Below are 11,076 nucleotides of genomic sequence, written 5' to 3'. Positions count from 1 at the left end.
ATCTTTTGATCATTTAGCTTTGTCCTTTAAAATATAAAATGGAGAATCACAGATAAGTGTATGTGTGTAATAGAGAACAGGTGCTAATTTATTTTGTATCTCTGTAGTTAATTTTATTGCTTCCTGTACGATTAGAGAATGTATTTCCCTTAGTCCTGTCTCTTTAGCCAGAAACTGCTTTTTTGTTGTTGTTGAAATGTCACACCCTGACCATAGTTTGCTTTGTATGTTTCTATGTTTTGTTTGGTCAGGGTGTGATCTGAGTGGGCATTCTATGTTACATGTCTAGTTTGTCTATTTCTATGTTTGGCCTGATATGGTTCTCAATCAGAGGCAGGTGTTAGTCATTGTCTCTGATTGGGAACCATATTTAGGTACCCTGTTTGGTGTTGGGTTTTGTGGGTGATTGTTCCTGTCTCTGTGTTTGCACCAGATAGGGCTGTTTTGGTTTTTCACATTTCTTGTTTTGTTAGTCTATTCATGTATAGTTTCTTTATTAAAGAACCATGAATAATAACCACGCTGAGTTATGGTACGCCTCTCCTTCGACTCAAGAAAACCGTTACATGAAAATTGAATTGAATGACCTCTGAAGGTACATTTAAAGGTATCCCAAACAATAAGCGGATTTGCTGAACTTATGTTGTACTGGAAAAATTTAATTAGAAATGATTTTGTCGAAATTAAACATACATTGTCACCCAGTAAACTTCGATACCATGTCCAATATCCCCATCCACGTGGACATTCCGTAAGAGTTATGTGAAGGCCAATTAGATGATGATCCGATCACATTCGGTCTCCTATTGTCCATTGGTTTGATATGGGATGAGCAGTGCAGTACTACAACTACAGTCCCACAGGACATATTAATGATGGCATAATATAAATAAAAAATGAACTGTGGATCACGCCTCCATTTCATGATATTCTGGTTCGCCTAATTTCAGTTTGACAAAAGTATAGTGTCGCATCATTGTACCATCTAAACTGCAGTGAAATATATTTTCAGACCAAAAATATTATTTTCAGGTGTTGGATACTGGTGTACAAAAATGTAACTCAGCATTGAAATAGCGCACTACTGATCCACCACTTAGACTTGATTTAAATGAGGGACAGATCGATTTTGGTGCATTGCCGAAATATGTGGGACAGTGCCAGAGATACCCTTGAGGAGATGGGGAAACTCCCTTGGCATTGTATTAATGCCCATTTGTATGTTGCCCATACATTGTCAATGGGCTGCGCAGTGCATTCTGGACTATTCTGGAACAAGGAGAGCTCTTCAAGGAGTGAATGGGAATCAATTGGGCGCTAGCTCAAAACCCCAACTTTAGCATGAATTCCGTGTACATGTGCAAAATTGCAACTGTAATCCGAGATGTTTGATAATATCGTACTGCTCGGGAATAGTGACATTATCTACTTTTGAGGAAAATAGGCAGGTTTCTCAGCTTTGAGAAGGCATTGCATGACGATTAGCTTAGCAACCGTGTGACGCTTTATGACAATGTGAATGTGATCCGTCAAAAGTTTGTGGGGCGTTATACGTTTCTCCATTCATTGGCCAATGGGAGTTTATCTCCTACTGTTCTCTAAAAATCGAAAGCAGCCTTTGAAGGTTTTCACAAAATATCACCAACATGTATCCTGCTTCACAAGAGGATCCAGCCTGCTTGACCATGCACAAGCAAAACATCCGTGATAAGTACAAAGCCATCCCCACCCCCGCTTTGGCCAATCGTATCACGTCTCTGTTCCTAATCTCCGCCTACAATCAGCAACTTAAGAGGGAGCCAGCAATACAGAGAATATTGAAGAACTGGACATCGGAGGCAGATTTAATATGTTCAAAGATTCATCCACAGTGGCCTCCCGAGTGGCGCAGCGGTCTAAGGCACTGCAACTCAGTGCTAGAGATGTTACTACAGACCCGGGATCAGCCAGTGGGGCTTTACTTGACCCAAGTCACCAGTTGAATTGCGTTTCCTCCGACACGTTGATACATCTGGCTTCTAGGTTAAGCTGGCGGGAGTTACGGAGCGCGGTTAGGCGGGTCATGTTTCGGCGGATGCATGAATCAACCTTCACCTCTCACTAGCACGTTGGGGAGTTGCAGCGATTAGACAAGATTTAAACTTTAAAAAGAAAAAGCGGGTAAAAAAAGACAGTCCACCCAGGACTCATTCATCAACATTGAAGAATCTACATCATCAGTCACAGTCTTCATTAGGAAATATGTTGATGATGATGTGCCCACAATAAAAATCCCTACAGGTCTAAACCAAAAACCATGGATGAACAGAGATATTCCATACTGCAGCATTCGATGTCAGAAGAACGAACATGATGACCTGGTGGTGTGCAATGCCTAGCAGGTACGAGCTCCAAAAATAAGTTAGAATGCAAAAAGACAAGACTGAAACTTTAATTGATGTTCGACAACTCAAACTTGCGTCGCGTGGCAAGGACTTCAGACTATCACAGACTGAAAAAGGCAATCCTGCTGTGCGATGCCCACCAAAGCCTCCCTCTCAGACGAGCTTAACTCATTCTATGTTCGCTCCGAGGTAGACAATACCAAGTTATCAAGGAGAACTCTTGCTGCTCTGAATGACCAGGAGCTTCAAAGGATTTGATTGTTGACTTCTGGAAGCAGAGGATGGAACATACCCTGATCCACATCAACGGGACTGCAGTAGAGAGAGTCACAAGTTTTAAGTTTCTCAGCAACCACATCACTGCGGACTCGTCATGGACCAACATGACAACAGCGTCTCTACTTCCTAAGGTGGCTGACGAAATGTGGCATGCTGCCTCCTCTCTAAATACTACTGCTGCACCATTGAGAGCTTCCTGAGTGGATGCATCATGGTATGGCACACTGCAAGGCACTCTAGCGGGTTGTGAAGTACATCACTGGGACAGTGCCCTCACCCATCCAGGACATCTGCCTGAGGAAGGCACGCATCATTATCAAGGACCCCACAAAAATCAACCACAAACTCTTCTCTCCCTTATCGTCGGGCAGACCATATTGGTGTATGCAATCTGATTCCAACTGGCTTAGAGACCGTTTCTTTCTACAATCCATCAGACTGCTGACTACAGATATTTTGCACATGTTATTGCAGGTGCAACAAAATGCGCATGTTACAAGCTTTAGTTGAAGTGCAGTAATACCTAACAATACAAAACAATAAACACAAATCCCCAAAATGTTAATAAAGGAATTAAGAAATATCAGAATGAGCAATGTCAGGGTAAAAAAAAAATATGAATAAAAAATAAATATCCAGGTGGAAGCTTTGATCACTTATTGATGTCCCTTGTAAAATCCACTTCAATCAGTGTACATGAAGGGGAGGTGATTGGTTAAAGAAGGATGTTTAAGCCTTGAGACAATTGAGACATGGATCAGCAAGCCCCCAAAAAATGATCTGATGGACTTCTTCAGCTAACAGTCCGGTGTGCTCTGGACAGCTAGCGGGCCGCGGATTGCAGGCTAGCAGATGGGCATTCAGGGGATGTCGCGACGGGGGAGCCAGTTGAAACCCCCTCGGGCGGATTACGTCAGTTGTCCAGTCGTGATGGATCAGCAGGGCTCCATATCGGCAATTACAGGGGTCCAGGCCAATTGCAAAATAGGTATTGTAGCTTAAGGAGTGGCTGATTGACCTCTTCAGCTAGCTGGGAGATGGGCCTAGCATAGGCTAGCTCCAGGCTAATTGGTGGTTGCTTCGGGACAGAGACGTTAGCCAGGAGAAGCCAATCGGATAGCAGCTAGCTAGCTGCGATGACCTAGGTGAAAAGGTTCAGAGCTTGAGGTAGGAATCCAGAGATATGGAGAAAAATAAGCCCGATTTGCTCTGTGCTCTGTGCAGACTGGCGAGATATGTCCTTGCTAAAGGTAGCTGATGACCACTAGCAGTGGCAAGCTGACTACTAGCTAGTTAGCTGGCTAGCTTCTGTTGGGGGTTCCGGATCAAATGTAAAGGAAATAGCAGAATCCTACCACATCAACAAGCTTGGACAATTGGTCTCAATCCCGCTCTTTGCAGCTGGGCAGACGGGCTGACCTCGGGTGTGAAGGTAGGCAACAACACCTTCACCACGCTGATCCTCAAGATGGGGAACAATAAGGGTGTGTGCTCAACCTCCTCCTGTACTCCCTGTTCACCCATGACTGAGTGGCAACTCAATCATCAAGTTTGCTGACAGCAGTGGTAGGCCTGATTTCCAACAATGACAAGACGGCATACAGGGAGGATGTGAGGACCCTGACGGAATGGTGCCGGGAAAATAACCTCTCCCTCAATGTCAACAAAACAATGGAGATGATTGTTGATTACAGTAGACAGCAGAGAGAGCTAGTCCCCATCCACTTCTACAGGGTCGCACTGGAGAGGACAAAAAGCTTCAAGTTTCTCGGCGTGCACATCACAATCAACCTGAAATGATCCATTCGTTGAGAAAATGTGATGAAGGCGCAACAGCACCTACTCAACCTCAGGAGGCTGAAGAAATTTGGCATGAACTTCTACAGGTGCACCATTGAGAGGATCCTGTAGGGCTGTGTCAACGCCTAGTACGGCAATTGCAACCAAAGGGCTCCCCAAATGGTGGTGCGGTCAGCCCAACGCATCACCGGGAGCACACTGCCTGCCCTCCAGGACACCTACAGCGCTCGGTGTCACAGATAGGCCAAGAAGATCATCAAGGACCTCAGCCACTCGAGCCATGGCCTGTTCACCCCGCTACCATCCAGAAGGAGGTGATAGTACAGGAGCATCAAAGCTGTGACCTAGAGACTGAGAAACTGGAGATAGAAGTTTCTTACTCCAGTCCATCGGACGTTAAAATCGTCTCCTCTAGCCGGCCTCCTCCCAGTACCCAGCCCAAACTTAGTCACTATTAAAAGCAGGGTACTGGGTTGACACCACCTGGTACTCTAACCTGTACCATAGAGACTGCTGCCATATGTACATAGTCATTCAACACGGTTAACTTTAATAATGTTTACAATAGAGTACCTGTACTGGGGTTCTGTGGTCACCGAACTGCCTTCAAGTGCAGCGGTCTCCCTTCACAGGAGTGGCAACTGGGAACATATAAATGCACAAAATGACTAGGACCAGCCTTTCTGGTCAATGGCGGTGAAGCCTGATAAGTGCAACACCCAAAGGGCTGCAACGTTGACGGGCAAGGCACCTGTCCAGCAGCCCTGAGAATGGACAGTTGAGAGGAAGAGGACACACACTCAGCCACCAGAACAACACATCGTAGAGATTGGACCATAGAGAATGATAGTCACAGTATATCATCTTTATATGTGTCCCATTATGGCGTACGTGAGCGCAAGGGCAGCTCCATTCAAATCAAATAACAAATGTAATTACATTAGAGACAATAGAGGCAATATTCATTTTATTAAAGTAGTCCATTGTCTTCTATAATTTCTATGAGTTGGCAAACAAACTTAAAGGCTGCACACCATCACAGAGTGTTTTGTTTGAAAAGGTACTGTATGAAGCCAAAGGTGGCAATTTAATGCTACCTACAGTTATGCAGTGTTTGCTCAAGTGTATAATTAATTGGCTGATCCCTCCAGATAACCTGGATTGAATAATGGGGAGCGTTAGGCAGGATGCAACCTTTTGGAAGGTTCAGATAAAAATATGCTATATTGAACAAATATGTCTCCCCGACATGGAGATTATTAAGGAAATACGTTGTCTCTATTCATGAAATGTATATCTGCAATGCTCAAAGGTTTTGCGACTGAAAGTGGCCCGTGTGATTCTTCCTTAACGAACGGTCTGCACAACGCATCACAGGGGGCAAACTACCTGCCCTCCAGGACACCTACACCACCCGATGTTACAGGAAGGCCATAAAGATCATCAAGGACATCAACCACCCGAGCCACTGCCTGTTCACCCCGCTATCATCCAGAAGGCGAGGTCAGTACAGGTGCATCAAAGCTGGGACCGAGAGACTGAAAAACAGCTTCTATCTCAAGGCCATCAGACTGTTAAACAGCCACCACTAACATTGAGTGGCTGCTGCCAACACAATGACACTGACTCAACTCCAGCCACTTTAATAATGGGAATTGATGGGAAATGATGTAAATATATCACTAGCCACTTTAAACAATGCTACCTTATATAATGTTACTTACCCTACATTATTCATCTCATATGCATACGTATATACTGTACTCTATATCATCGACTGTATCCTTATGTAATACATGTATTACTAGCCACTTTAACTATGCCACTTTGTTTACATACTCATCTCATATATATATACTGTACTCGATACCATCTACTGTATCTTGCCTATGCTGCTCTGTACCATCACTCATTCATATATCCTTATGTACATATTCTTTATCCCCTTACACTGTGTATAAGACAGTAGTTTTGGAGTTGTTAGTTAGATTACTTGTTGGTTATTACTGCATTGTCGGAACTAGAAGCACAAGCATTTCGCTACACTCGCATTAACATCTGCTAACCATGTTTATGTGACAAATAAAATTTGATTTGATTTGATTTGAGAAGCTCCACCTAGATGGCTACTTTGTTGGAAGCCCTCAGTGGCAATGTTCATGCCAACATGGATTTCATCCATCTAGAGTCCTCTATCTAACTCCATGAGACTGACTCAATAGCCAGGTTTTGACCACCAAACGCAGGCCCCTAATTGCAATGAGGTGCACCTGGAGACAAATAGATACACCTGGGTAAATTAAGACATGTCACATAACATAAATACCAGGTGTATTGGATCTTGTTATCATCAGTTGCATTTTCTCTGTTAGTACCACTCCTGTACCTGGCATCATGTGCATTTTGAGACTGACGGTGGTCACATGTGAGTATACAAAATCTGTATCTGATGCAGATTAGAATTTAAATATATATGACAATGTTTGTATTTGTGAGTGAAAAGAAGTACATGTAATATGATTTGAGGGACATTCAGTTCCTTTTGGGCAAAAAGGTATTCAAAGCATGGAATATGAGACCAAATGCTGAACTTGCGTATAGAGACCAATGCTGAGTTGTAGCTTCATGGTCCAAGTGCATATGATGTTGAATGTTGCTGAACTAGCTGTGTGATGTTGTTTCAGTGCTGGCTACAGCTTGCTGCACACTAACAGATGGAGGTACTGTATGTAATAATGATGATACTACTTAACCAAGCTAATGTGAGTGGTGTGTAATTCCTGTTTATTTGTCCTGGCAGCAATCAGCATCACGTGTGAAGGCTCTGATGCTTTACTGCAATGTGGTAAGCTAGTCCACACTGCTGAACAGTATACTCACCGACCACCTATGATCGTTTATACTGTAGATTAGCGTCACTAGCCCACACCATAGAGACCCATACTTGGCTCTCCTTCGTGCCTCACTGTTCTCCATCTCCCTCAGATGGAGGTAAGATCCATATCAAGCGTGCGAACTACGGTCGTCGTCAACACGATGTTTGTTCTATTGGGCGCCCTGATAACCAACTCACCGACACCAACTGCCTCAGCCAATCCTCCACCAGCAAGATGGCAGAAAGGTACTAGAACCTGTAACTCCTTGGCTGTAGTGTAAACAACCACCAGCAAGATGGCAGAAATGTGCTGGAACCTGTTGTGTTTACCTGTATGAACTCATGACCTCAACATGTCTTTGAAACACACAGATGCGGTGGGAAGAGCGAGTGTATTGTCCCTGCATCCAATTTCGTTTTTGGAGACCCCTGTGTCGGGACTTATAAGTACCTGGACACCAAATACTCCTGTGTCCAACAGCAAGAAACAAGTCAGTCTCTGAATGTGTGCTAATAGTATTTAGTATTTAATATTTAGTGTTGGTATGACTGTGTCATGTTGGGACATTGTTTAATTCTCCTACCCACTTTTAATCTTGTAAAAAAGTAAGCTCAGCTGATTGCTAGAAAAGGAATATAATGGGTTGGTTCCCCTATGGTACCAGCTTGTTAACTTTTGTTTCTCCAAGTGTAAACCACCCTCAACTGCTAACTAACCCTAGCAAGCTGTGGATATGCAACTTGTTTAGTTTGAGTAGCCTATAGGGAGGTCAGAGACCTGGCAGTGTGGTGCCAAGATGCCGAAGGAACTGGTAGTGGACTACAGGAAATGGAGGGCTGAGCCCTTCCCTGCCAGGAGGCTAAAAGGATTGGTGTCAGCCCTCCGATTCTGAATTCTACACCATTGAGAGCTTTTTGACTGGCTGCATCACCACTAGGTATGGCATCTGACCACAAGGTGCTACAGAGGGTATCGCGTACGGCCCAGTACATCAGAGGCCGCGCTCCCTGCATCAGGATTTCGACACCACCTGTGTCGGCAGGCTCTACATTGTCAAAGACTCGCACCCCCCAAGTTATACTGGTCTCTGCTACTCCATAACAAATGGTACGGCTGCACCAAGTCTGGAACCAACAGGACCCTGAAAGGCTTCTACTTCCCCCAAGCCTTAACTGCTGAATGACTATCTGCATTGACCCTTTTTGCAGTAACTTTTTTGACTTGTCTCATATGCTGCTGCTGTTCCTTGTTAAATTGACGTGAACGGTAACTAGCTAGCGCAACTCCTACAGTTTTGCAGGGTTTATAGCCAATCTGACAGATGGCACAAACTGCACAGATTGGGTGTAGCGGGTCGACTTTATTTTTTCAACAGTTTAGGTCTAGCCAGCCAGTTTGCTTAAAATGTTAGCATTTCGAGAACTGCTCATAAGGAAGTGAAACTAAAAGGTAACGGTGGAAGATGACGCGCCTAACTTTTTGTACTTTGGTTCATGCTAACGAGTTTATAATGACTTTTAGAAAATGCACCTGAAATCAACATTCCCTGTTAGTGCGCATCACTAACACTTCACCAGGCTAATGTATGTCTTAATTTGTCTGGCCAGTGGTGTAACTCCTGTGTTGTCTTTGCAGTAAGCAGCATCATATGTGAAGGCTCTGATTCTCAACTACTATGTGGTAAGCTGGTCAACACTACCGTACAGTTTAATCATGTGGTGCCGTGTATATTAGTCACTAGCCCACCAACACCAAGGTTTGTCCTTTCTCTTCCTCAGATCGAGGTGAGATCCGTATTCAGCGTGCCAACTATGGTCGTCGTCAACACGATGTGTGTTCCATTGGGCGCCCACATCAACAACTCAAAAACACCAACTGCCTCAGCCAATCCACCACCAGCAAAATGGCAGAAAGGTACTGAAACCTTCAGTGTGCATTTAGCTGTAGGAAGTCATTGGCTGTGGTGTTAACCTCTACCTGTTGACACACAGGTGTGATGGAAAGCGCCAGTGTATCGTCAAGGTATCCAACTCTGTGTTCGGTGACCCCTGTGTCGGAACCTATAAGTACTTGGATGTGGCTTACACCTGTGACTGAATGTGAGTTTTGTATAGGTGCACATGACTGGGAACTAGAATTCGTGTTGTATTTTACCTTTATTTAGCATGGCAGTTAAGAACAAATTCTTAATTTCAATGATGGCCTAGGAACAGTGGGTTGACTGCCTGTTCAGGGGCAGAACGAAATATTTGTACATTGTCAGCTCATGATTTGTACTTGCAACCTTTCGGTTACTAGTCCAACTCTCTAACCACTAGGCTACCCTGCTGACGATTTTGTCTTGCAGGATATCTTCCTGGGGAACCTGAAGATGTACAAGGCTTCTGGGATATCTTCATCAGGTCGTGTTGTTTTCCTCCAACCTCTAAATCAACTTCAGTGTACATTGTGCTGAAGCATTTCTTAAACAATTTCTGAACTGTGGCTGAATTAAACGAAGCGGCAGGAAGACGATACTAGTTGCCTCTTGTACATTAATAAATGTCACACCAATATTACTGAACATGTGTCCTTTATTCTCTCTTACTGGTCCTAATTCGTATGCATCAACAGCTAATCTGGTCACAAAGCAGGCCTGGATAGGTAAACATTTTAATACAATGTGTAGACTCTACAAACCTTGCTCGTTAAGTGGTTGGCTCATGAACCAAATGTTCCCTTTCTGTGTAGATTCAGTTTGACTATTTCATCTGGTAATAAACATACTTACAGGGAAGCTGCCCAACCACATCACATTAGTCATCTAACAGCCTCTTAGCCAGAGACACAAAGGGTCAACGGCACGTCGACAGATCTCCCACTGTCAAATGGGGACCTGACCGATACAGCCCTCCAAGAGCTGCCCCTCAAGCATCAGATTCCACCCTGAGAAATACATTGAATTCCATGCACCACCAATGAATGAGAAACATACAGGCCAATATAACAGCAAGGCCAACGATGTATGGAACCATGTCCATCTATGAGCATTTGAATGAGTGTATGCATTTGTACAAACACCTGCACGGCATCAGCCTCAACTGTATCACCAAAGCCCCTCAGTGTCATTCAAATGTATTTGTATTTGGAATTAATTTGACATCTGTCTATCCTTTGCCCAGCAACTCCACTCCCCCTTATCTCCAATTCCACATCCCAAACCTCAGCTTCCCTTAGCCCATCCCACCTGTCTCTGCTGGCCAGACACTATGCAGCATATTTCAACTATGCTGTGATTAACATACAATTTCTATTGAATAGACTACAGATTGAGTTGAGAAACTATAATTATTAATTGACTTGCTCTCCAAAAGGATATTTAGTGTCAATTTTAGATCAATGTTTTGCATTTTCAACCATTCCTGAGAAGCTACTTGAGGGAAATACTAAAATAAATTGTCAATTGATTCTGTATTCTCAACTAAATCTGCATTAGCTGAAAAGCACAAGTCTTGAATTAACTCATAAACCCTGTCCCATGGAATCGGTAAATCAAATATCGCTTCCCAACTATTTTGCAATCTAAATGACACAACATCCTGGTCCTCAAATGAAACTGGTATACTTTCCTATTTATGCTATTTGTATTCCTCTGCAAGTTCTGATAATTTATATTGGGCAGACAGACACCTTCCCTACCTCCTGCTGCCACCTGCCTCCATTTTTGGGGTAATGCTGTAATCAATTGGTTATAATCT

At 43.7% G+C, this 11,076-nt stretch overlaps 1 protein-coding gene across 1 annotated transcript; it reads left to right on the top strand.

The window, feature by feature from the left end:
* Positions 1-6,761: 6,761 nt before the first annotated feature.
* Positions 6,762-9,897, top strand: LOC116362885 (L-rhamnose-binding lectin CSL3-like). Its single transcript, XM_031816889.1, has 9 exons — positions 6,762-6,888; positions 7,148-7,183; positions 7,264-7,308; positions 7,449-7,584; positions 7,711-7,829; positions 8,975-9,019; positions 9,118-9,253; positions 9,331-9,438; positions 9,687-9,897. Exons 1-8 carry the CDS (start codon positions 6,858-6,860, stop codon positions 9,434-9,436), a joined length of 654 nt encoding a protein of 217 aa, XP_031672749.1. The 5' UTR covers positions 6,762-6,857; the 3' UTR covers positions 9,437-9,438; positions 9,687-9,897.
* The last annotated feature ends 1,179 nt before the right edge of the window (positions 9,898-11,076 follow it).

This window comes from Oncorhynchus kisutch, unplaced genomic scaffold (genome assembly GCF_002021735.2).
Source record: "Oncorhynchus kisutch isolate 150728-3 unplaced genomic scaffold, Okis_V2 scaffold891, whole genome shotgun sequence".
In the NCBI taxonomy this organism is placed as follows: Eukaryota; Metazoa; Chordata; class Actinopteri; order Salmoniformes; family Salmonidae; genus Oncorhynchus; species Oncorhynchus kisutch.
The sequence above is the reverse complement of the archived record's forward strand: the minus strand, read 5'-3'. Positions and strand labels throughout refer to the sequence as shown.

Coding starts and splice junctions, on each gene's coding strand:
- LOC116362885 (XM_031816889.1), top strand. CDS start 6,858: ATGTGCATTTTGAGACTGACGGTGGTCACAT. Junction 6,889..7,147: donor GAGACTGACGGTGGTCACAT/GTGAGTATACAA, acceptor ATGTTGTTTCAG/TGCTGGCTACAGCTTGCTGC. Junction 7,830..8,974: donor TGTCCAACAGCAAGAAACAA/GTCAGTCTCTGA, acceptor TTGTCTTTGCAG/TAAGCAGCATCATATGTGAA.